At 35.9% G+C, this 26,864-nt stretch overlaps 1 protein-coding gene across 19 annotated transcripts; it reads right to left on the bottom strand.

Moving 5' to 3' along the window:
- Positions 1–61: 61 nt before the first annotated feature.
- Positions 62–10,543, bottom strand: LOC122307252 (haloacid dehalogenase-like hydrolase domain-containing protein At4g39970). 19 transcript variants are annotated; one of them, XM_043120007.1, is made up of 7 exons: positions 9,480–10,543; positions 9,316–9,366; positions 9,208–9,220; positions 9,036–9,110; positions 8,908–8,941; positions 8,388–8,545; positions 7,326–7,584 (listed from the first exon to the last, which is right to left on the bottom strand). In XM_043120007.1, exons 2-6 carry the CDS (start codon positions 9,330–9,332, stop codon positions 8,460–8,462), a joined length of 225 nt encoding a protein of 74 aa, XP_042975941.1. In that variant the 5' UTR covers positions 9,333–9,366; positions 9,480–10,543; the 3' UTR covers positions 7,326–7,584; positions 8,388–8,459. The 19 variants fall into 19 exon arrangements, 2 of the variants coding, with proteins under 2 accessions (XP_042975941.1, XP_042975940.1); XR_006241702.1 differs by lacking the exon at positions 7,326–7,584 and adding an exon at positions 7,648–7,881 and having other exon boundaries at positions 8,908–9,110; positions 9,480–9,524; positions 10,309–10,541; XM_043120006.1 differs by lacking the exon at positions 7,326–7,584 and adding an exon at positions 7,648–7,881.
- Positions 10,544–26,864: the final 16,321 nt, after the last annotated feature.

Raw genomic sequence — 26,864 nt, 5'->3', positions numbered from 1 at the left:
TTTATCAATTATTAATATGCTGAAAATAATAAAATTTCAAATTTCAAATTTAAATTTCAAATGAAACATAACAAAATGAATCTTGTAAATAAAAATATAAGTAAAATTATAAGTACATGAAGTACTACTCATAATGTTATTGTATTTTGTTAATACCAAAAATGGCACAACAGTCTGAAAGGGGAGAAACATTCCCAGCCCGCTATAACGATCTTGACCCCGATTGGTGCAGTTTGAGCCTGCGGCATGGTCCAGTGTGACTGTGCATACGTCCATGATGATTAATGAAAAATAAATACTAAGAATGTAAAAAAGAGATAGACACACAAATTTATGTAGTTCAACATATTGCCAACATCCACGAGGGCTTTTAGTGGATGAGAGAATCCACTATACTATGTTTATTTATAGTTTCTCATAACTTCTCTTTTCTATCTGTACAGTGAAGATCTAAAAAATATATTCAGGAAAATCTATACAGTGGAGCTCCAGTCATGAGAGCACTAGTAGTGAAATCAACAAAGCTATATTTTAGCTAAAATTTAACTAGACTTCATAAAAACTCATTGTAATGAAATCAACAAATCTATAATATTTTTAACTTTGATCATTTTCACTAGCAACTTGTTGCTAGCCAAATATTATTTTGGCATAAAAAATTCCTCTTTCCTACGTGCTATTCAGTCATATCCTGTCTACACCATCCAGTTGTTAGTATTCTCTTGAGGACAACCATCCATGCTATATTTTTTCTTTAAAGGAATGAGGAAGTGCACCAATTTTATCCTTCATTAAATGCCTCATCCAAGCAACTTTGAAAAAAATATCAATTAAAAAAATATGACCATTGCTAGAAAAAAAAAAAAAAAACCGTTAGAAAATTTTATCCGTTGAAATAACATGAATGTTAGAAAATTAAAGTGTAATTTTTTAATAATAAATAAATATTCAATTTACAATTCAAATTAAAATAAATGAAAATATCAAAATCAATATTTTAATAGAATAGTGATAGATTTACGAACACTCCATGGGTTCCCAAGCCCACGGAGGTTCCAAGATAAACCTATCATTGTGATCGGCAGGGCTGATCATCAGCCACCACCGATAGAATAATTTTCGGATCCACAACATGAGATTCATCAGAAAGTTTACCTTTCTTTGTACCAACTTCCAACAGCAAAGGGCCTTTCCGTTTCCTGCCAAGAGAAGCTTCCGTTCGAACGCCATCAACACACCCAGAAACTGCCGACCTGCCTTTCCCCTTCTGCCGCTTGTGATTCGCAGCCCTAGCTGCTGCTGAAGAAGTAATCGGGTTTAGTTTAGATTGGGAAAAGTCTGATTGAAAACTGGATTGAAGAATAGAAGACCTGGACTTATAGTCGTATGGGCCTGAGCCCAAACCCAAGCCCAAATCCGAAGCCTGTAGGACTGGGACGTCAGTCAGCCCATGCACCTTTTCAACCCCATTTCGTTCGGTAAGCCCCGTACACCCACTTTCCTCTGCTTGTAGACTCAGCTGTGTTTCCGTGATTTCAGCAACCACATCATTCTGAGATTCCTCCCTCACCATTAGTGCAGACCCAGCCGCCTGAACACCCGGAAACGGAATGTTTGCCTCCGTAGTTAAATCCTCCACATCAGCAGCTTTATTCCCACAAATAATGTTCTTAACTGCACCGTTATCTAAAGCTGTAACCGACGGATCTGGTTCCATAACAGACGGAACTTTTGAAAAAACAGATTGAGGCGTCGTCGTCCCCTCTGGGGCCCCTCCCGCCGTCGACAATGGTGTTGCCGTAGTTGGTTCCCCTGAAGAATTGCCCTCACGCCGCCCTACCCCCCTTCGAGTACTCAGAAAACCGGCTCTCAGCCATTGTCCATACGGCAACTTCGTCTGATCCAATCTTCCAGCGTCAGTAACTTCACATTCCTTCAAAGTGTGTCCCAGTACACCACAGAAATAACAAATATCGGGAAGTCTTTCATAGGAAAAATTCACCCAACAGGAAGCTCCCTTCCCCACATTCAATCGTTTCCGTCGCAAGAAAGGTTTGGAAATATCCAACATTACCCGAACGCGCATGTACTCCCCCCATTCCATTTCCCCTTTATCCAGATCAACCTCCAGAACCTCCCCCAATGCACTGCCAACCAATTTTCCAATATACTCATTTCGAGCTATCAACGACAGATCATGGATACGGACCCAAAAAGGAGCTTTAATCAATTCAAGTTTGCTAATCTGAATCAGACCATCAAATTCCTTCAATAACACCAAATGTTTATCAAAACTCCAAGGCCCTTCACGTACAACCTTGGCTCTGTCTCTACTATCTTCAAATTCAACCAGAGTAAATTCGGCATTCAAATCACGAAATTTCACGCTCTTCACCAGCCGCCAAACTTTTCGCATAGTCTGTTTAAAAGCTTCATGATTATAGTGTTTCCGAATCAGAAGCTTCATAATCAAACAATTCTCTCCACGTTCCAACACTTCCTCCAACCTACTCGGCTCCACCGACACCTCCTCATTCTCCTTCTCCGTTAAAGACAAACTCGCATACAATTCATCTAAATTATCTGCCATTCTGTGTAGATCTCGTACAGAAGACGAGGGAAAGAAAACCTCTACCCTGATTTTGTTTTTTTGCAAGAAACGAAAATGCATGCAAGACAAGTGGAATTGTGTAAATTCAAGTTGGGTTTTAGTAATTGTTTTGGTGTGGATTGTGTGGGGCGGAGTGGTGGGTTGGCTCTGTTTTGGAGGGATGAGTTGAATTTAACTATAATCAATTATTCTCATCATCATATTCATGCAATTGTCACTGATTGTAATGGAAAAAAGTGGTTGATTACAGGGGTTTATGGCCATCCGGATAGGACTATGAGAATGGAAGTGTGGAGGGTTTTAAAAATTTTGAGTCGTGGGGTTAATATTCCTTGGCTAGTGTTTGGGGATTTCAATGAAATCCTTGACCATTCTGAGAAATATGGAGGAAGGTTACGGAGTAATAACCAATTAAGTGAGTTTAGGGAAGTGTTGGAAGTATGTGAATTAAGAGATTTGGGGTTTGTTGGGGCTTGCTTTACTTGGAGCAATCGGAGAGAAGGGGCTGATTTAATCATGGAGAGATTAGATAGATTTCTTGCTAATACCTTATGGTGTGATTTATACCCAAATCTTAGAGTTTATCATGGGGTAGCGGCACATTCTGATCATTCTCCTTTATGGTTAGATACTGAGGGTGCTTTAATGCGGAGAAGAGGGAAGAAATTGTTTCGTTTTGAAGCCATGTGGGTGGGAGAGACAGCATGCTCCACTATTATTGAAAATGTGTGGAGGCGTGTTGAGGGTTCTGTTTCTTTGAACCGTATTATGAGCTGTATTTCTTCTTGCGCAGAGGATTTGGGTGTTTGGAATAAGTCATCGTTTGGGCATGTTCAACAAGCATTAGCCAAGGCCAAGATGAAGCTTCAGAATTTACAAACTACTGATCCTAATTGTTTATTCCTGGCTGAGATTAATAAGGCACGTGAAGAAGTTCAGATGTGGCTGGAAAGGGATGAATTAATGTGGAAACAGAGGTCCCGTGTTCAGTGGCTTAGGGAGGGGGATTGTAACTCTAAGTATTTTCATTCTAAGGCCTCGGCTCGAAGAAGAAAGAATACTATTGTTCAGCTACAGGATGACTCTGGAAACTGGAAGAATGGGATTCAGATGGATGCTTTAATCACTAATTATTTTCAGAATCTTTTTCAGCAGCGGACCAAGTGGAGATGACGGAGGTTTTATTGAGGATTGATAGGAAGGTCACAATGGATATGAATGTAGAGCTCTTAAAACCTTTTGTGGCTAAGGAAGTGGAGGATGCTCTTAAACAAATGCATCCGTCAAAAGCACCCGGACCCGATGGTATGTCTCCTATTTTTTTCCAGAAGTATTGGCATGTGATTGGTAAATCTGTTACTGATGCTGTGCTGTTAGCTCTGAATTCTGGGGATTTTCCTAGTGATTTGAATCATACTTTCCTTACTCTTATTCCTAAAAAGGCATCACCTTCAAAAGTGGCAGATTTTCGACCTATTAGCCTTTGTAATGTACTCTATAAAATTCTGTCTAAAGTCATTGCAAATAGACTTAAGAAGATCTTACCGGATGTTATTTCCGACACTCAATGTGCTTTTGTTACGGGTAGACAAATTTCTGATAATGTGCTTCTTGCTTATGAGATTGTGCATTTCTTGAGAATGAAGAGATATGGTAATAAAGGCTTTATGTCTCTTAAACTGGATATGAGTAAAGCATATGATAGGGTGGAGTGGAATTTTTTAGAAAAAAATTATGGAGTCCCTTGGTTTTGCTCATAACTTTATAAGTTTGATTATGAAGTGTGTGAGAACAGTTTCCTTTTCAGTATTAGTTAATGGCAGCCTAAAAGGCCCTATAATTCCAAGTAGGGGGATTAGACAAGGAGACCCGTTATCTCCTTATCTGTTCCTTTTATGTACTGAAGGCCTAATCTCTTTGCTGAAAAATTCTGTTGGTGGAGAAAGTGTTAAGGGGGTTCAGATTTGTAGAGGTGCACCTAGAGTGAATCACTTGCTATTTGCGGATGATAGTCTTATTTTTTGCAAAGCTGATGTTGCCACTAATGAAAAGATTCAGATCTTATTAAACAAATATGAGAGAGCTTCGGGGCAGTGTATTAATAAAGAAAAGACTTCGATGGTTTTTAGTAAGAATGTTAGTGATGAATTAAAGGCTGATATTATGCAACTTTGGGAAGGAAGTCATACACAGCAATATGAAAAATATTTGGGACTTCCACCTTTAGTTGGGAGATCAAAAAAACAAGCTTTCTCTAGTATCAAAAGTAGAGTTTGGCAGAAATTACAGTTGTGGAAAAGTAAGTTGTTATCACAAGAGGGCAGGGAGGTACTCATTAAGGCAGTAGCAATGTCTATCCCTACGTATGCTATGAGTTGTTTTTTATTCCCAAAGTCTCTTTGTAAAGAACTAGAGATGATGATGGCAAAGTTTTGGTGGGGAAATCAGGGGCAAGGAAATAAAATTCATTGGGTAAGTTGGGAGAAGCTAAGTAACTCTAAATTTAGAGGAGGGATGGGTTTTAAAGATCTACATCTTTTTAATCTAGCTCTTTTAGCTAAACAAGGTTGGCGGCTTCTAAGGAATGAGAGCTCCCTCGTGCATCGTGTTTTTAAAGCCAAATATTTTCTCAATACAAGTTTGTTTGAAGCCAAGCTCCGATATAATTCATCATATGTGTGGAGGGGTATTTTTTTAGCTCTAACCGATTTGAAGAGAGGATGTAGGTGGAGAGTGGGAAATGGTAAATCTGTCAATGTCTTTAAAGACCCATGGATTCCTGATTATAATGTGCCCCTCAATAATTCTGAGCTTGATGAAGAATTAAAAGTCCATTCTTTGATTGATATCAGTACGGGATGGTGGAATTTACAAGCTTTAAGAGCTCTATTCAATCCAAATGTGGTTCAGAAAATTTTGCAGCTTAATATTTCTATTCATTCTGAAGATTCTTTGTTTTGGGTACATGAGAAAAATGGAATTTATTCAGTTAGAAGTGCTTACCGGATGTTACAGCAGGGTATCTCAAATGATATGGGGCAAAATTCAAGGGAGAGCATGGCTTCAGCTTTTTGGAAATGTTTGTGGCACCTGAAAATTCCTAAAAAAATTAAGATCTTTGCATGGAGGGCGTGTCATGAAAAACTACCAACTTTCCAGAATTTAAAACTTAAATATGTGCTTGAGAATGATGTTTGTGCTATCTGTTCAAGTTGTGTTGAAGATGCTGCTCATGCTTTATTTTATTGCAATGATGTGAGACATGTGTGGATGGATTATTGTCCTGAATTAGGGGAGATTGTTTCTGATCTCTCTTTTTGAGATTTGGCGAATTTAGCTCGTGATAGAGGCTCTCATGATGTGTTAGCTACTTTTTTGGTAGTTGCTTGGGGATTTTGGAATAAGAGAAACAAGTTTATTTATGAGGGTGCATCTCTGAATATAAATTCTGCTGTTAATAATGCTTTGTCATTAAAACAAGAGTATACTAAGGTGCAGGTTTTTCATGGGTTTGATAGAAGGATCAATCATGTTGTGTATTGGCATCCCCCTCCAATAGGTTGTTTGAAATTGAATGTTGATGGTGCTACTTTTAGTGACTCTTTTTCTGCTGGAGTTGGGATTATTTTGAGGGATCATAATGGGGATGTTGTGGTAGCTGCTAGTAAGGTGGAAAGGGAGGTTTCTTCATCTGAATTTATTGAAGCCATTGCTTTGTTGAGAGGGCTACAACTGTGTGCTCAATGGGGGGTACCAAAAATCATATTAGAATCTGATTCTTTGATTCTTGTAAACTGTTTGAATGAAGATTTTGAGTGTCTAACGGAATTTGATTTCCTTTTACAAGATATTCGAAGACTTATGAATGGTTTTGAAGAAACAAGACTTGAGCATGTCCATCATTTGGGTAATGGTGCTGCCCATCAATTGGCAAGATATGCAAGGGAAGTTGAAGACATTGTTATGTGGTGGGATTCATGTCCTTCTTTTGTAAGTCAAGCCATTTGGCTTGATAAAAACTCTATTTGTAAGGACTCTTTGATATGAATGAATGTTTTGACTTGTTATCAAAAAAAAAAAAAAAAAGCTAAATTTGAAAAATTTATTATTTGGTGTTGTTAAAAAGTGACTGGCTAAATTTATAAAGATAAATTTCCTAATCAAATTTTGGCTAAACTTTATTAAGTTCACTACTAATACTATAAAATTGAAGAATCTAGTGAAGTGGTTGAAGTCAAAAAAGTCTCCCTCCAAATCGTCTGACCATTTCCTTTTATCAGTCCCCTCTTTTTACATGCCTTCAGGAAGTGGTGAGAATTTACAACCTTCCCTTACACATTCTTTCTTCTCTCATTTTCGATTTCTTCTTTTCCTAGACATTCTTTATTCTCTCCTTTCCGTTTTCTTCTATTCATTTACATATTATTCTGACCCTCTCCTTTTGCTTACCCCTCCTTATCTCATACCCCTCTTCCTTCTTTTGTCTTTTAGCGGGAGACCTCCCCTTGGGCTGAACCTAGTAATCTTTTTTTGGGCTGTAGTTATGTAACATTTATGGTAAGTATATTTTTATTTAAAATTTGTCAAATCAGTCTATGTGAGATGATAAAATTTAAGATAAAAAGTATCATTATTCTAGTTTAATTAGGTGAATTTTGTAATGTTTTTCACGGAAGAAGAAGAAGATCTTATTCAGTAGTATTGATCAGAAGTATCAGGAGAAAGAGTGAGAACGAGCTTTGCAAAATTGTTATGAGCTTACAATCACATTATCTGTGGTAATTCAAAACAATTGCTCATGACTTTTGTGAGATGATAAGGGTACTTTTTCAGCTAAAGATGAGTGAAAGGGGGTAACTTCAATCGCAGCCAAATTTAGATAATTAAAAAACTAAAAAAGCCAGCCACGCGCAGTTTGGACAAATCTAACTGGCAGCAACAACATTTTGAAGTAATAACTCCAAGTCTTCCATCTACATGGATGTTTGGAAACCTATGTAAGCTGTCAGGTGAAATAATAAACAATTCCAACCATATGTAAATGAAATGGCTATAACCATACCTAACATTAAAATCCTACATTAAATAAATGGATAAAAAATTAAGTCAAGGATCTCATGAAGTAACTATCTGGTTATGAATTGCCAGCATATCTCAGATATTGTATCCATAATTTTCTTTGTTTAAGAGCTACAGATGGAAAGGTATGACTGGTTAGCTGTTGACGAGGTGTAGGTAATCACACATGACATCTCAGCTCCTGTTGCTGCCTACAAAGTTAGTATAATTCAGGATTTATCATGGTTCAATCTGTAATGGCCAAATCAGACAAAATTTGGAATGACAATAACTCAAAATAATTAGTGGAACTAGTAGAATGAGTAATGGTTATCACAACTGGAACTGTAAGAGATAATTATACAATAGGGTTCACTGTTCTCCAAGGTTTTAACTTTTAACCGTACTTTTAAGGTCAATAGTGTTATGCACTTGTTGAGACTCCGCAGGTATTAGTTTAAGCATTTTTATTTCATATTTTAACACCATCAGATAGTCCAGTATATTCTTGGACTCCAAGTGCTGGCCTTTTTGTATTTGTTTTGGTTCGAGTCCGTTTGAATCGGTTTGGGTTTTAGTTGAACCTGGACATGAGAGGTGGTGTGTATGTATATATATATATATATATGTACTTCTAGTTCGCCACAGACCCCCCCAAACACCGCCTTCCTCATTTAAGCATCTAAAGCAAATGATTTCTACAGATCACAAGATCTACCTGTAGTCCAATAATGCTATCCTCCACTACCAAACAATCTTGTGGGGACACGCCTAGCCTCTGGAAGGTAGATCATTCTACAGAGCTGATATCCAATTTCCAAGCAATAGAAAGCACAATTGAAAAATTATCTTGGAAGCTGTCAGATAAATCATCACCTGCAACCCGAAAAGAAAGAACAATAACACATGAATGTCAGAGTTACAAAATTTAGTTTATGCATCAACATGCACATATGAGTATTATATACTTTGGAAACAAATTGAAAAATTAATCAGAACGCATGCTAACAGAACAAAACTTCAATATTACCAAATCTTAGTGGACTAGAATTGTGTCCAAATCAAAATGGGCACAAAATCAAACAAAGAGAACAAAATTATGTATGGATTCCAAATTCTTTACATCAATGTTCTTGTGCACATATGGCAGATGGATATAAGAATAAAGTATACAAATAGTCAAGAAGTCTCTCAGATATGATATGCCCAAAAGACAAGGACTCCATTTCAGGACATACCAGCGAGAAAGCAATCAAGACTTTGAAAGCGCTCCTAAGATGAGGGAAACACGACCATGGATCAATATATGTTGTAAAAACAGAAAAGCACAGATTATAATAAACAAAATTCAGAAGAAACAATTTACAATTCCTATAAGGTTTTCGAGACAGAGTATGACCGAACTTTTTGTTGCTGCAGAGCAAACAGCTAATTTTTTACCCTAAAATAGCCAGAAAGAAAAAGAAATCATCACTATCAATTAACGCATATATCCACTCAGGCACAGAATCTGCCAGTGTCGATCTAGAGACACGGACCAGGTTACTAGACCTGTGCAAAAAATATGAAACAAGGAGATGATCAAGAAAATGTTACTGCATTCAACATGACAACATGATTGCATTTTTCTCGTAAGCTTAACTTACAGCAGCCTTGGCCTCATCCATCAATCTCAAAACCCCAGGTCTAGGTTCCACCTGGTGAAAACAGTATCAGTCTGTATTCTAGTTTCCCATCAGCACAACTGATGATAAAAATAAATAAAATCAACAATATAATTAGTGAATAAGAAACGTAAACATCTCCTTACAGTTCCAGATTTGATTATTTCTTTGTACCTTTCAGTCTTCCAATCCTACAGTACCATAAAAAGATCAACGTAGTACCTGCCTAAAATTAATATAAACTTCTATTCCAGGTATAAAACTCATCATTAAAGAATAATAATTGTTGACAACTTTTTGTGTATGCACGTATCTCTGTATAAATGCCATTGAAAACCAATGGATAATTTCAGACTCTTGAGCTTCTATGGCATGTACCATCTCAAAAGAAAGAAGACCGCATTCCATTGGCAATGCATAAAAGCTTTGGATTCAATTGCCACCTCATGAATAGGGATTTTGAATTCACTCTGAAATGCATTTCTAGAGGTCCATTTCGGTAAATACCAATTACGGGCCATACGGCATTCACGAATTTCTAGGTCTAGTTGAACTACAATGCTTATTATGATATTATCCACTTAAGTCGCGTGGAAAATAGGAGTAAGCAGGGAATAAATAATTCTCAAATTTTCTCTCTATCTTTCTTCATAAGAAAGCACTAGGTTAAATGCAAAAAAAAAATTTCTAAAAGGATCTGTTTACAAGACACTAGTACTCCATTCAACTAAAGGCCAACAACAGCGCTAAGGTTCATTGATTCAAGTTCTTATTTCGTTATCAGCACCTACAAAATGGAAATTTCAAATCAAGAACTCGGATTTCTTTCTCCTTTATGGCGGATTGCAAAATCATTTAATACTTCTCTCACTCACAATTTAAAATCTCATGCATATAGGATCCTCACATTTTCCCTGCAGCCAAACAAGTAGAATTATTTAAAAGAAAAAAGCAAGTGAAAAAGACAGATAGTACCTGAAGAGTATCAATCAACTTGACTCGGTCCTCATCGGCCTCTGGAGGCTCTGAATACCACTTGTAATAGATCAAACTAGGAATTGAAAGGAAATGAACAATCAGTTGTGAAATTCATATGTATTGAGTAAAAAGATAAGGAAATGATAAGACTCTCTTCGAGAGGAGCTCCTCCATGGATGAGAAAATAGAATACAAATTGCTTTATCAGGTTCTCGATGATTCCTCACGCTGTTGATTTGCTAGATATACTAGTAATGGAAAAAGACAAGATTGCCCTTAGGTTGTTGGTTCAGACTTAAAAGAAAATAAAGCAGAAAATCAATGGATCATGCCCCTCGCTGGCCCTTTAAAGGCCCACACGCTATCCTTCCTTCTGATGTTGCCACAGCCCACATCTTCTAGTCCAGCCCACGCATGGCTCCCTTAACTCAGCAAAATGTCTTCTGGAAGATACCTAAAGTGTCGAGTCCATATAACACTTCTCTCCCTGTGTTCTCTTCTCAGTGATGCCGGCATGTAACAAAGGCGAAGAGTGGTGGCGTAGAGGAGAGAGTTAGGAAGAAGATAGTTTGCGGCAGCAGAAGAGGACGGGAGAGAGGGGGACAGTAGAGAGTTATCACGCAAGCCCGGCTGTGTGGCCTCAAGCACTGCTTCCGCTTTTAATGGATTTAATGACTGTCAAAGACCATTAAATACGAATCGCTCAACTTTGTAATGGAAATACATGAATTATTACGACTAACCCATCACTCTTTGTTCGAAGATCTTTAATTAAGAAAAGTTCTAGCATGATTAAATAGTAAGCACTAACTGGCATGAGTCTCGTCCTATCGAGACCCTAACAAAAATCGTTCTAGGACAAGGTCCTAGACATGCATGGACATCCGAGATTGGGTCACATATAAGGTCGAGCCTAGATTTGGAGGACTTTTCTAGGGGTCTAGTGCAAACCCTAAGGAGATTGCAAGAATGACACGGGTCAATTGGAAGATGGCTCACATCTTTCCATTTGACTAAGCCATGACTTAGCTCTGATAGCCCATTGACACTCCTGTTGGCATGCCCTGATAGCCCCACAGGCCTTGCCTTGACACTATCACTGACCTGCCTTGACAACCCCATGGGCCACCAGCATGCCCAGCACCATCAGCATGTCCAGCAACCCATCAGCATGCCCACAGGCATGCCATGGCCCCAGCCTTAGCATGCCCATGACACCCCCATAGACAGGCCATGGCCCCCGCCATGGCACGCACTTGACAGCATCGCTAGTATGTCATGGCACACTCTTATCAGCCGCACAGACATGCCGTGGGCATGCCATGGCTCCTACCATGGCACACCCAGGACATCCCAGCTAGCATGCCATGGCACGCCCAAGACGGTCACATGGCTAGCTTGCTTGCATGCCTTAACTCATGCCTTGACACGCAGTAGGTGCCCATGAAGGCTACTGGCAGCGTGCAGACCGTGCATGTAGGCCTACGCATTCCCTTGAGTGTACACCTGCACGCATGCATGCACGCCCTAGCACCACTTAGCAAGGATAGTGGCGTGCCCTCACAGGCACGCCATCCAGCGCATGACTTAAGCCCATGCCTTGCAGGCAAAACTAGTGGCATGCTCACCAGGCATGCCATCCAATGCACGGCTCCAGCCTATGCCTTGCAACCCCAGCGCCCAAACCGTCAGCTTGGGCCATGTAGGATCTCCGCCCAAGCTATTGGACTAGGCTTCACATCAGCAGGCCATGCACAACGTCATGCCGTGCCCACCAATAGACCAACGCATGGCCCATGCCATGCCATGCCATGCCATGCCATGCAGCCATGCCACACAGCAGCCTAGCAACAAGCCATGCATGGCCCCAAGCTGTGCCACCCATCAAGCCATACACGGCACCATGCCGTGCACATCATGAGCCACCATGGCCCATCCATGGGCCATGACATGCCATAGGCCACCATGGCCCGTCCATCACTATATTATTACTTTTAGTTTATTTATTTCTTTAATTTATTGTGCTAGGGGCCTTTTGGGAGTTTTCAACTTGTAAGCTCTATAAATAAGACCCTTAGGCATTTCATTTTGCATCTTTGATCATTTGTCATATTTTCCTTTATGGAACGGTTTGGTGTATTCTTTTGAACACTTTCAGTACTTTTGCAGTTGGGCTCTTTTGGGTGCAATTCGTGAATAGGTGTTATCCATTTATCTATCTTTGTTTCATCACCTTGCAATTTGTGAATAAGTGTTGAATATTTATCTATCCATCTTTGTTCTTCCATATATCTTTGTTCATATATTTTCCTATTTGTTCTTATGTTTCCTTGCACATCAAACATATCCTAAACATTATTATTCTTATTCTTTGATTTCTCAAAATATTCATATATACCAAAAAGAGAGTCTTCATCTTCCCTTGTTGAGTTTTTATCCTTTGTGTTCATATTGTTCATGCGTGTTTTTCGTATCCTTCCATCGTGTTCATCATTTCTCTAGCTTTAATCCATTTTCCAAACACCACATGCCTACTACCTTGTTTCCATTGTCCATATTCGGCCAACACTTTCCAAAGTGCCATCCTTCCATTCTCACAAACCCTAGCTGAAACCACCTAGATTCCCACAAGGTAATTCCTACATTTTAGGAATCATCATCTCATTTTTCAAATCCCATCATATCCCTTCATCTCCATCTTCGGCTAACCACTTTCCTAAATTCAAACTCAAATTTCAATCCCAACATTTTAGGAAATCTAATCCCTAAACTCACTCAATCATCTCCATCTTTTCAAATCCTACCAAAGACCCTCATCTGCTTGCCATATCAAATCCCTTCATTCTAGGAACTACCCTAGAATCACTCAAACTTTAAATCCCTCACTCCACTCTTGCCTTAGCCGAACTACCCTAATCCCTAAATCATTTCCTACCTTTCAGGAACTCATCTTCCATCTTCCAATCTATCCAAATTCGAAATACATCCATTGTCTTAATCAAACTCCAAGTTCTAAACAACTCTCATCGCTCTTATCATTTTAGATCAAACCCTAGCCACCTTACCCATCATACAAACACTATATTCCATCTCCAAATCCCTAAACTCTAGGAACAACCCGAGACTTATTCAAACACCATCCAACTTCATCCTCTTACCATATTCAAATCCTACATTCTTCATCTTACCATAGACAATCCCTAAAGTCAAGAAACAACCCTAGACTCTTTCAAACACCTTCCAAACCCTAGCAACCCATCCTAAACTCCAACCCTACTACATCACTTCCTAATTTCGTATTCCCCTTTAGCCACCACCCAAAACCCTAGGTACACTTCACCATACCAACCCTAAGCATCATCCAAGTGGCACCAACATCAAGTGCAACCATCAAGTCATTCCACATTGCACCAAACACACAAACTCACCACTTAGATCACCTGAACTCATTATCATCATCCAATCCATCACTAAACATCATACATTCATTAACCTAGGAACCCTTCATTGCCATATCCTAGCCGAGACCAAGCAAGACGACGAGGAACATTCGGTCACCATAAGGCGACACGAGACCCGTGGACCCCTAATGTTTGGGGACTAGACCGAGGTCCCCAACATGTCCGCAGGCTTTGTTGTAGCTAAATGTAAATATAAATACATATTTAGTTAATCATTTTACTTTTTTTACTATATTGAATTTGCTAGACACAAATTTTTTGTTTATTATGAACAGTATTTTTACATATTTTCATATCTACTATTTATTGTTCATCCTTTATTTTTATTTTATTTTTCTTTTCTCTCAATTTTTCCTTTTCTCTTCACATTCGACAGACCCTTCTCTTGATAGACAAACGCTTGCAACTCTCTCTCTCGACAGCAAATGATGGAACCTTCACACAAACTCAATGGATCTCGCGATGATCCAGGTATGATTTTCTCCCTCTATTCTCTATTTCTTCATTCTCTCTCTCTTTGGCCAAGTGAAGTTTTCTATCTCTCCCTCCCAAAACTCTAACCCTCTGTTATGATTTTTAGGTTTTCGATCTCCCCCAAGGATGCTGCACTTCCTCCATCGACATCGTTGTTCATCACCCCTTTCAAAAAAATTGCTTGATTGATGTTCTTTATCGAAAACTAGGGTAAAAAATTATTCTCTGTTCTTCTTAGAGATTTTTACTGCATAGATTTCAGTTTGTTGTAATCATTGTTTGGAAGCTTTGCTTAATCTAGATTAGGGTTTTGATGTCCGAGATGATTTTAGAGATGAATTTAGGGTTTCAATTTTCTGCTTTTAGGGATGATTTTAAGTTTATGAAATTGGTGTATATTTGTTGATGTTTAATTTTAAGATAGCACAATTGGTGTATATTTTTAGATCTTATGTAAGGGGTTTTAATTACAAAATATATCAATAATAATAATTGTAGGAAAAAAAATTAATTTATTATTATTTTGGTTAAAAAATACATAATCCAATATGGGAATCTTTCTTGGATGGCAAAAACAACCTCCAAAATATGCAATTTTGCATTTATTGGTAAGCAGTTATGCCAAGCTCTCCTCATTGTCACTGAAATTTTCTTTGGTAATGCTAGATGCCAAATCCACTTTGCCCATGCAAACACTGGAACCTGAGTATGAATACACTCCAATGCACTACTAGTTGAAAATTTACCATTATTGTTTGGAAGCCAAATGAGGGTATCAACACCCAGTTTTAGTCTACCAAGCCCGTCAATAATCTCGACAGCTTGCTCATTACCCAACAACTTGGAAAACAATTCTTTATTCCATCCTTTTTCATCCTTACATGCCTCTAACTGCAAATCCGGCAATTGAGAAATAGATTGAATAGAAAACAGATGACCCAAACCAGACCAGTTGTCCCTCCAAAATGAGATCTTTCCATCTCTTACCTTCCATCTTGAATTTTCAATTACCAAAGGAATACATCTCACAATCACTCTCCAAAAATTTGTTCCTTTTCTCGCATCAATCTCTACTATATGTATACCAACTACATATTTTTTTGGGAAAAAATTTTCCCAAAGAGATGATTGAGAAAGCAAATTCCAGGCCAATTTCATGTGAAGTGACTATTGAACTTCATATAAATTCTTGATGCCCAAGCTTCCTTCAGTTATTGGTTTACACATCTCCCTTCATGCATAACATTTCCTCTCTGGCTTGCCATCAATGTTACCCCAAAAAAAGGTGCTCATTAAGGAATTTAGTTTATTAATGACATGTTTCGGAGTATTCAACACCAAAAGCAAATGAATCGACTTACTTTGTATAACATGAGACAAAAGTTACTATTCATAATTATTATAGAATATATTTCTAATATTTTAATATTAATGATAATATGATTTATTCTCTATCATATTTAATTTCTTGTATAAATTAGTTAATATCAATTAATATTATTGATTTATTGTATTTTATTCTCTCTCTACTCTCATTCATTTTTATCTATAAAAAGTGGCTATGAAACGAATTTTTGTTGTTTTAACAGATTTTGTTATTTTTTCGTTTACTTTATTATTATACTTAAAGTCGTTTGTATCGTAAATTTCGATGTCAATTATTCTCTTTAATTTCTTTCACATTTACGTCTTCGATGTTTTTCTGCATATTCTCATTCGTTTCTCTCTCCAAAACCAAACTCATTTCCTTCTCTGTCTCTTCATTTTCTCTCTTCTTTAATTCTTCTGATCTCTTCTCTTCGTACCGAAAATAAAACCCAAGAGCCATTTTTCTCCTTTCTTATATGCCCTCCAGCATGTATTTCTTTTCTTTCTTTTCATCCTCGCGTTCGTGAATTTGGGTGTCGCTGGAAATCTCTGGTTTGGTAGACAGTGGTTGGCGATGTGTGTGAGGAAGCGGAGAAAATAGGGTGCTATTCAACATTTTTTCAGTTCACTTTCCGATTTTGGGGTTTTAGTTTCTAGGCAGGGAGAGAGAAATAAAGAAGATTAGCTCAAGATACGCTTATCTTCATCCTGAAAATAAAACCCAAGAGGACAAATGAAGAACACCCCTGCACCATTCTTTTCCTTTCTTGTAAGCCTTCCAGCGTGCGCTTCTTTTCTTGCCTTCCGTCCTTACATCCGTGCATTTGGGTGTTGCTGGTTATTTTGAAAAAAAGCCAAATGACGAGGCTCATGAAACCTAACCCTATAATTTTGAAGAAAGAGAGTCAAATACGACTGAATTGCAGAGGGAGAGAGATAAGGGGAAATTTCTTTTGCACTTCTTTCATTAGTATCCTTCTCTCTATTTTTAGCAGGTTATTAAATGTTGAATAAAACCGAAGATATGCTATTTCTTTTTTCGGCTCCTTCGGACAATGGTTTTATTTTTATTTTTTAAATACCCAAATGGATAGACATGTTGTAATTGTTACGACTGCTTAAAAAATTAAAAGGAATGAAAATATGTACAAATATAATAGGGTGATCTAATAAAAAGTTTTTATTTAATAAAAACAAAAAATCTTATATAAAAAGTTAATCTCAATTTTTATTTTGATTGGCATAACTTACAGTTTTTAAAATTAGTAATACTACATACAGTCGTGAAATGTGCAAACGCCACGTAATCATTTTGATTCGTTTTGAAAAATAGTAGGGTCTACGATTAAAAAGTTAATTTTTTTCATATGGGTCTCGTATTAATTTATTTTTTCAAAGAGACTACACGGTACTTGCACAATAACGACCGTAAATATCATTTCTCTTTTAAAATAGAAGTTGGAGTTTGAAAGTCCACTCCTTCAAATATATATATATATATATATATATATATAAATTTACTTTTTTTTAAGGTATTATTTAACAAATGCTTTATAAAAATAAAAAATAAAAAACCATCTTAAATGGTTTATGTGATGTGATGGTAATAAACTAGATTATTAAACTATCTTTTAAAAAAATTTAAATTACTACAAACTTTATGTCTGGTTTGATTATGCAATTTAGATGAGATAGGATAAAATGAGATGTTTTGTTAAAAATTAAATAAAATATTATTATAATACTATTTTTTAATATTATTTTTGTTTTAAAAATTGAAAAAGTTGAATAGTTTATTATATTTTATGTGTAAACTATTGTCTTACCTAATTAGGTAAATGTGCTTTACACGTTACTCCAACTTAGTGTGTATATATATGTACTGAAATCTATAAGAAATTTTCTTGATTGCTACAAATAGATCCTAGAAAATGTGTAAGATGAAATTATTTGATTTTTTCTCTTTCAAAATTTTAATGGAGTCGATTGCTGTCGTCTAATTTATGACTCACTCAAAAATAAGTAGCACAAAGGCTATTCCAAGTGCAGGAGGATGTCGCGTAATAATTAGAAATAAATTCCTAGATCGTCTCCTCAGAGAAAGTTACTTAAAATCAAACTCATTGAATATGGTAAACATATTCACAAAGAGAAAATAAAAATGATGGTATGTGCAATGGATGGAAGAGTACAACAAGAATGAAAAAAAAAAAAAAAAACACCAGTCATGGACTAGATTCATATTTTTAGAGTTTTGAGTTCGAAATGAAATGTAAAAGATTAACAAAATGAAATTAATAATCAAAGAATCAACTAAACTGAACAATCTTAATTAATCTGAAAATTAAACAATAAAATTGAAATTATTTAAGTCCTAATTAAACTTTAATCAATCTAATATGCAATGAAACTAAAAGATTAATAAAATTAAGCTACGAATTAAAATAGATTAAAAAATAATTGACAAAATACAAACTGAAAATTGAAAAGCCCCAAAATCAAGATTATAGAGTTTATCATTGTATTCAAATCACAAATTCTCAAAATTAATCCATAGCAATTATAATCACTATTAAATGAAACTTAAAGAAGTGAGAAAAATAAATAACATGAAGTAAATAAACAGCAAATAAACTGTCCAAACTAAGCCAAAAATCTCATAAATATTCCATAAACTTAAAACTGAAATCAAATAAAAAGTTGGGAGTGAAAAAGATCAAACCAATCGAATGAAGATTGAGATTAAAAGTAGTAGAAAAGGCTAGACTGTAGCAACAATTAGATCCCTTAAGGAACTCTTCAACATGTTGTGGCGTGAATGAATTCTAGAGAGGAAAGATCCTTGTGCGGCTTGAAATATGCTCCTTGGAAGAAATTAAGTGTGCGGCCTCCTATCTCTCTAGAGCAGAAAAAATAATTGTGCCGCCTGCTATCTCTTTAGAGCAGAAAAATTAAGTGTGTGGCGTTCTATTTTACTAAACCAAAAAATGAAAAAAAATCTCTCCCGCGGTGCTCAATGAAAAGAAATATATATGCAGGTCAAGAGTCCATCCAGCATTCAATTCCTATTCCGTGCGGTGTGCTTGTACCCCCATTACATAAAATTGTTGCCGTGCATGAATCAAATGCCCAAGGAATTAAATTGTATACAGCTTCCCAGGTTGAGGTCAAAATAATGTGTTTTGCCTTTTTACCCATGCAACTTGACTTTTCAAACTGGAAATATGTCTTCAAAGTTTCAAGTCAAAAGTTGCCGTGTAAGAATTGAAGTCCCATAGAAAAAGTTCATCAAAACCACTACTAATTAACATATGACACTCAATGAATCTCTTTCCAACTCCATGAAGACCAAGTCAAAGCCTCATTTTTATTTATTACCCTATATAAAAAAATTAAAAATAAAAATTAGAAATAAAATAAAATAAAATAAAATAAAAATAAAGAATAGAATATCAAAAATATGTTATGCATGTAAAGAAACATGGTCCAATTTAAATCACAAATTATAAAATTAAGCATAAATTTATACTATTAATCAATTTAAATCACAACTTGAATTTATGCATCTTAATCATTTTTCTATTTAAAATCAATAATAATGTAATGAAAGAATTAAAATATATTAATTCTAAATGGATAAAAAAAATATGCAATATTTCAGCTCAATCATACCCCCCAACTAGCATTTTGCTAATTCTTGAGCAAAATAATGAAAATTAATTGAAATGAATATTACATAAAGATCGAAATTCAAACAGAAATAATCAAACATAATTCTGAATTTTCACAAAAGTGACACGTTAATACTCAACTCCTAAGGGCTATACTCACCAAGACTATCTCAACAATCTTTCGCATAGAATTGAGGCAAATGTCTCAGAATTCAAATGTGTGTGTGGAGCTAAACTGGTTGTGTATTCCTCATTACTAGTCATGATTTGTCATAAGATTTTTCAACCATAAGATTAATCATTACTGATTCTAACTACCTCAAAGCCCAAGGGACTAGCAGTTTTCACACCAGCTCTGTTTTTAAAGGTTGAACACTCAACTCCCAAAATTTTGGGTAACTGTTTCTAGCTATTTTATTTAGGAAAGTTCACTAAGTCACCTTTATTCTTTTTTTTTTAATTTTTTCAAATCTCTTTTTTTTTCTTTTTTTTTTTCTTTTTCTTCTTCTTCTTCTTTTTCTTGTTTTTTTTTTTTAGGCATGGCTCGGTAGTCCCGCAGTTTACTTCTCCTGTGTTAAATCAGTGAATAGTAAATAAGGAACACTACAATCGTAAGCATTTGCAAAATGTCCTTCAAAATTTGTCTTTTGTTCTACAAAATCTTATCAAGTCTCATCTCAATAAGTATAGCATCTCGGTATTTTAAGTCACACATCAAGAAAATATGATGCATCAAAAATCATGTTCTATGCTTAAACTTGAAAATAAATATTCACAAAATGATTCCGCTCAACTACTTAATCATATATATATCAATGCACACCATATATTTTTTTTTTTCGTGCACACACGCTACCCCCAACTAGTGAGAGACATGATCCTCAATGAATCGAATGAAAGAAAATAAAGTGCACAGAAATAAGCAAGCAAAAAAAAAATCAACATAAAATATAAAATCAAAGCAAAATAACAAATAATAATAATAATAAAATAATGCAAGTAAAGAAAACTGTAAAGAGGGAAAAAAAATCAAAACACTTCCATGAAATCTTGCACAAGCAAGATCTCTTCATGTGGATCAAATACCTTTAGAAATGACTTTAGACGTTATTCGTTGACAATGAAGCAATTTTCATTTTTCGGATTGACAATGTCTACCGCGCCGTGAGGATGAACCTTCTTTACAATGTACGGCCCACTCCATCGAGATTTCAATTTACCAGAAAAAATATGTAAGCGGGAGTTGCAAAGAATAACATTTTGGCCAATTGTAAAATGCTTTGGATGAATTTTCTGATTATGTAAAATTTTCATCCGTTCTTCACCAGCTGAGTGTTGTCATAAGCATTCCGATGAGCTTCATCCAATACATTGATCTGCAATTTTCTCAATCCTGAAACTTCATCAAGTAACATGTTAACATGTTTTATAGCCCAAAGAGCTCGATACTGAATATCAACAGGTAAATGACAAACTTTACCATAAACTAATCGATAAGGAAACATCCCTAGATTTGTTTTAAAAGCTGTCCTATAAGCCCACAAAACATCAAGAAGCTTAACTGACCAATCTTTCTTATTAGGATTGTTGATTTTCTCTAAAATGATTTTTATCTCTCTGTTTTTCAATTCTGCTTGCCCATTTGTTTGAGAATGATAAGGGGTAGAAACTCGGTATGTGATACCATATTTCTTCATGAGTGTAGAAAATGGTTTGTTGCAAAAATGAGAACCCACATCACTTATAATAACTTTGGGCATGCCAAAACGAGTAAATAGAGATTGCAAAAATTTTAGAACAACACGATAATCATTTATTTTGCAAGCGACAGACTCCACCTATTTTGAAACATAATCTACAGCTAATAAAATATATGTGTTTCTAAAGAAAACTGGAAAAGGTCACATGAAGTCTATTCCCCAACAATCAAAACTTTCTAAGGTAAGAATAGGGGAAAGAGGCATCATGTCTCTTTTGCTAATGGATCTCAATTTTTGACAAGACTCACAAGTCTTACAAAAATTATAAGCATATTTAAACATGAAAGGCCAGTAAAAATCACTTTGTAAAATTTTAACGACTGTTTTTTTTTTTTGCTAAAAAATAACCACCACATGCACCCATATGACAAAATCTCAACATCGAAGAAAACTCATCATCAGGAATACATCTTCGAATCAATTGGTCCGAACAATATTTGAAAAGGTATGGATCATCAAAATAAAAGTGTCGTTGCTCAGAGAGAAATCGACGCTTATCTTGGGTGGACCATTCAAAAGGCATTCGCTAAGTCACCAGATAATTGACTATGTCAACATACCAGGGAGCTCTATTAATCACAAACAACTGTTCATCCGAGAAACTATCATCAAGAGGAAGGCTGACATTTGAAGAGGAGGAGGATGGCAATCTAGAAAGGTAGTCAGCTACCACGTTTTCAACTCCTTTCTTGTCCTTAATGTTGATGTTGAACTCTTGAAGTAGTAGAATCCAACAAATCAAGTGTGGTTTTGCATCTTTCTTAGCCAACAAATATTTAAGAGTAGAGTGGTCAGTGAAAATAGTAACAGGAGAACCAAGAATGTAAGTCTGAAATTTATCAAGTGCAAAAACCACTGCACGCAATTCTTTTTCAGTAGTGGTATAATTTTTCTGAGCATCATTCAAGGTTCTACTAGCATAATAAATCACAAAATGTCTATTATCCACACACTGCCCCAAAACAGCTCCTATGGCATAATCACTTGCATTTGTCATGACTTCAAATAGAAGGTCTACTACGGGGGTTGCATAATAGGGGCAGTGGTAAGCGATTTTTTAAGGGTATCAAAAGCTTTTTGGCACTCATCAATTCAAATAAATTCAATATCATTTTATAAAAAAATGCACAAAAATTTTGCAATAGAACTGAACCCTTGAATAACTGCCTATAAAAGCTAGTGTGACCAAGAAAAAAACGAATATCTTTAACCATCCTAGGGATAGAAAGTTTAGATATTAATTCAATTTTTGCCTTGTCGACCTTTAAACCTTCAGAAGAAACAATGTCCCGAGACAATGCCCTGAGTAACCATAAATTGGCATTTCTCCCAATTAATTAAAAGATTTTTTTCCTCACATCTCTGGAGAATACGTGCCAAATTATGCAAACAACTATCAAAAAATTTCTCAAAAACAGAGAAGTTATCCATGAATATTTCACAAATATCATCAATCATGTCAGAAAAAATACTCATCATGCATCTCTAAAAAGTAGCTGGAGCATTATACAAACCAAAAGGCCTTCTGGTAAAAGCAAATGTGCCAAAAAAACAGGTGAAAGTGGTTTTCTCCTGGTCATCAGGCGCTACAGCAATTTGATAATAACCAGAGTATCCATCCAAGAAGCAATAAAAAGCATTACCAGCCACTCTTTCTAAAATTTGATCCAAGAATGGTAAAGAAAAATGATCATTCCTACTGGCTGAATTAAGTTTTCTATAATCAATGCACATTTTCCAACCAGTAAACATTCTAGTTGGAATCAACTCATTTTTATCATTTTGGACAACAGTTAAACTAGATTTTTTTGGTACCACTTGAGTTGGACTTACGCACTTACTGTTTGAGATGGGTAAATGATACCCACAGCAAGTAGCTTAAGCACTTCCTCTTTAACAACTTCCTTCATGGTAGGATTGAAACTACGTTGAGCATCACGAACCGGTCTAGCATCATCTTCAAGATGGATTCTGTGGGTACAAACAGCAGCATCAATACATTTGATGTCTGCTATTGTCCAACCAATTGCATCTCAATGCTTTTTTAAGATTTCAATCAACTGGGCTTCATCCTTCTGATTTAACTTTGAGGAAATCACCAGAAGAAAAATGTCTTCTTCAAGACTAAGAAACACATACTTTAAATTTTGAGGAAGTGGTTTCAGTTCCAACTGGGGAACTTCTTCCTCTGAAGATTTAAGTATGCCTGGTGGTGGTAGAGTTTCAAACTGGGGTTTCCATCTTGCGCCTGTAAATTGTACTTCAAATGGTAAAAAAGAATCTGCAAAGCAGTCCAAAAATTCAACATGGTCAGTTTTTTCATCAAATAAAAATTCAGGTGTCTGAAAAATAGAATCATTATCAGAGAAATGAAAAGTTGAGCAAATAAATTATGTTGGTGTCAAACTCTCCACAGCATTCAAATCACTTGTATCATCAAAATGTTCTGGTATTTTGCAAGCATTGAAAACGTTCAACTCAAGTGCCATGTTCCCAAAAGTAAGTTTCAGAACTCCACTTCTGCAATTAATTAAAGCATTTGATGTACCTAGAAATGGACTTCTAAGGATGACAGGAGCTTGGTAAAACTTCTAAGGATGACCTAGTGGAGGCTGGCTGGCTGCTGCATATCAAGAACTACAAAATACACTAGGTAGTAAAATTTGTCCACCTGAATTAGCATATCCTCTACAATACCTCTCGGCTCCTTAAGTGATCTGTCAGCCAACTCTAGCATGATGGAGGTATTTTTCAGCTCACCCAATCCCAACTGCTCATACGCTAAGAATGATAACAAGTTCACACTACTCTCCAAATCAAGTAAAACTCTCCCAATGCGTGACTCACCGATCATAATAGAAATGTTGGGAGAGCCGAGATCTCCAAACTTCTGAGGAGTCTTGCTCAATATCAATGCACTGACTTGCTCTGTTAGGAAAGCTTTTCTTCTTTACATTCAGCTTCCTCTTCACTATGCACAAGTCTTTCAAAAATTTTGCATATGAAGGCACTTGTTGTATGGCATCCAAGAGTGAAATATTAATCTTTACTTGCTTGAAAATCTCTTAAATCTCAGTGTGATATTTGTTCTTTTGGCCAGCGGCCAATTTCGGAGGATAGGGAACCGTAGGTTGGTACCCCCTACTAGTTTCAGCATCTACACTTACAGGCTTCTTCATCTATGGTCTCACTACCTCTAATTCTTTTTCAGCTTCATCAGTCTCTGTTACATCTTTAAGTTTAGAACTAACTACCTGAGATGACGAACTAACTACCTGTCTATCCATGGTCATCTCAGGTAGAGGAACTTCTTTCCCACTTCTCAAAGTAAGAACGGCCTTCGCTGTCTCAATAACGTCTCCTGAGACATTATGCACTTGTTGTTGTTATTGCCTATATATTTGAGGATTAGGTTGAGACTGTACTGGAAATTTCCCATTCTCTAGGGTGTTCAATGTTGTGCTCATCTTATTAATGGTCTTATGCAACTCATTTATGGCCTGAGTGTTCTGATTGTTTGTGGTGGCCTGAATCTGCATGAATTGCTGAAATGTATTAGCCATCTATGCCATACTGTCATCTAGAGATTTCTTTGCAAATAATGGAAGCTGAGAATTTTGTGCAGCTACATGAGGCTGAAATCCAGGAAGAGCTACACAAGGATAGCTCTGAGAACTCTGATATGGCTGATACTGGTGCTGAGGAGCAGCCTGATGAAATGATTGATGCTAAGATGGTGGAGACCGGCCAGGCTGATCATTTCTCCATAAGAAATTTGGGTGAATCCTCCACCCTTATTATATGTGTTGGAAAAAAGCTGATTCTGTACTCTGTTAACCCAGTTAAATGATTGTATCTACTCAAACTCACTTTCTTGAAATACTGGTATAATCGAGCAGTCTTGGGTCTTATGGTTTGAATCAGCACATATAGAACATGTCTCTACTACTTTCACAGCCTTCACTTTTTCCATTTCCATGACATTCAGTCTTCTAGTTAATGCAGCTATTCAGGCTTGAACATCAGTGTCCTCCTTAAGCTCATATCTGCCCCCTCCAGAAATATCCCTTAGTAGCTATGTTGTTAACAGTACTTGATCAGTACAAGTGTTCCACTGTTGTGCGCTCTCAGTAAGATAGTCAAAAAATGATAGTGATTCATCAAGTTCCTTACTAAAGAATTCCCCATTGCACATCGTCTGAACAAACTGCTTGTATTTTGAAGTGAAACCAGTGTAAAAATAGCTCACCAACCTCCAAGATTCGAAACCATGATGTGGACACATATTTACTAAATCTTTAAATTTTTTCCAACTAGCCTGAAAAGTCTCATTAGGTTTCTGATTAAATTGGCTAATTTGCTCTTGCAAAAATTGAGTTCTCTGAAAAGGAAAAATAATTTGTAAGAATTCACGATGCATATCAGACCAACTAGAAATAAAGTTAGGCTTCAAAAAATTAAACCAAATCTTCGCTTTATCCTTTAAAGAGAAAGGAAATAAACGAAGTCGAATAAATTCATCAGTGATGGCCCTAGTAATAAAAGTAGTACAAGTCAACTCAAAATCTGTCAAGTGTTGGTAAGGACTATCAAAATCCATCCTGTGAAACTGAGGTATCACTGACATCATGCCATACTTAATAGAAAAATTAGGTGCATCATCAGGTAAAATAATACATGAAGGTGTAGTGGTGCAAGTGGGTTGTAAATAATCCTTAAGAGTGCGTGGTGCAGGTGCAGCCATAGTTTATTCAATTCAATATCCTCGCTCATAGAAGAGAAAGAAGAACTATCTATCTCTGAGCTATGTATACTATTCTCAACACTCGATGTGACTTTAAGCAACCTATTTGGACTGTCTTTCACCCATGATATGAAACATCAGTCTAAATAGCATATATAAGGTTCAAGCAACTGAGTGGTAGATGCAAATGAAATGTGTAACCAGAGATAACATAACGAAAAAATAAAAAAAAATAAAAAAAAATAACAAGTTTAACTTTAAGTTAGACAACTTTCTCCGGCAACGGTGCCAAGAACTTGACTCACTCAAAAATGAGTAGCACAAAGGCTATCCCAAGTGCAGGAGGATGTCGCATAATAATTAAGAATAAATTTCTAAATTGTCTCCTCATGGAAAGTTACTTAAAATCAAACTCATTGAAAATGGTGAACATATTCACAAAGAGAAAATAAAAATGATGGTATGTACAATGGATGGAAGAGTATAACAAGAATGAAAAAAAAAAAAGGCACTAGTCATGGACTAGATTTATATTTTTAGATTTTTGAGTATCGAAATGAAATCTAAAAGATTAATAAAATGAAATTAACAATCAAATAATCAACTAAACTGAACAATCTTAATTAATATGAAAATTAAACAATAAAACTGAAATTATTTAAGTCCTAATTAAACTTTAGTCAATCTAATATGCAATGAAACTAGGAGATTAATAAAATTAAGTTAAGAATTAAAATAGATTAAAAAATAATTGATAAAATACGAACTGAAAATTGAGAAGTCCCAAAATCAAGATTCTAAAGTTTATCATTGTATTCAAATCACAAATTCTCAAAATTAATCCATAGCAATTATAATCACTATTAAATGAAACTTAAAGAAGTGAGAAAAATAAATAACATGAAGTAAATAAACAGCAAATAAATTGCTCAAACTTCTAAATCAAAAATATCAAAAATATTCCATAAACTTAAAACTGAAATTAAATAAAAAGTAGGGAGTGAAAAAGATCAAGCCAATCAAATGAAGATGGAGATTGAAAGCACTGAAAGGAGCTGAACTGTAGCGATAGTTA

Source organism: Carya illinoinensis, chromosome 4 (genome assembly GCF_018687715.1).
Source record: "Carya illinoinensis cultivar Pawnee chromosome 4, C.illinoinensisPawnee_v1, whole genome shotgun sequence".
Taxonomy (NCBI): Eukaryota; Viridiplantae; Streptophyta; class Magnoliopsida; order Fagales; family Juglandaceae; genus Carya; species Carya illinoinensis.
This window is presented reverse-complemented; position numbering and strand designations above follow the sequence as displayed.

What these genes read in the sequence shown, in the direction of transcription:
- LOC122307252 (XM_043120007.1), bottom strand. An exon ending in TCGAAAACCTTATAGGAATT is followed by an intron (nt 8,942 to 9,035) that starts GTAAATTGTTTC and finishes CCCTCATCTTAG; the next exon opens with GAGCGCTTTCAAAGTCTTGA. An exon ending in TCTTGATTGCTTTCTCGCTG is followed by an intron (nt 8,546 to 8,907) that starts GTATGTCCTGAA and finishes TTCGGGTTGCAG; the next exon opens with GTGATGATTTATCTGACAGC.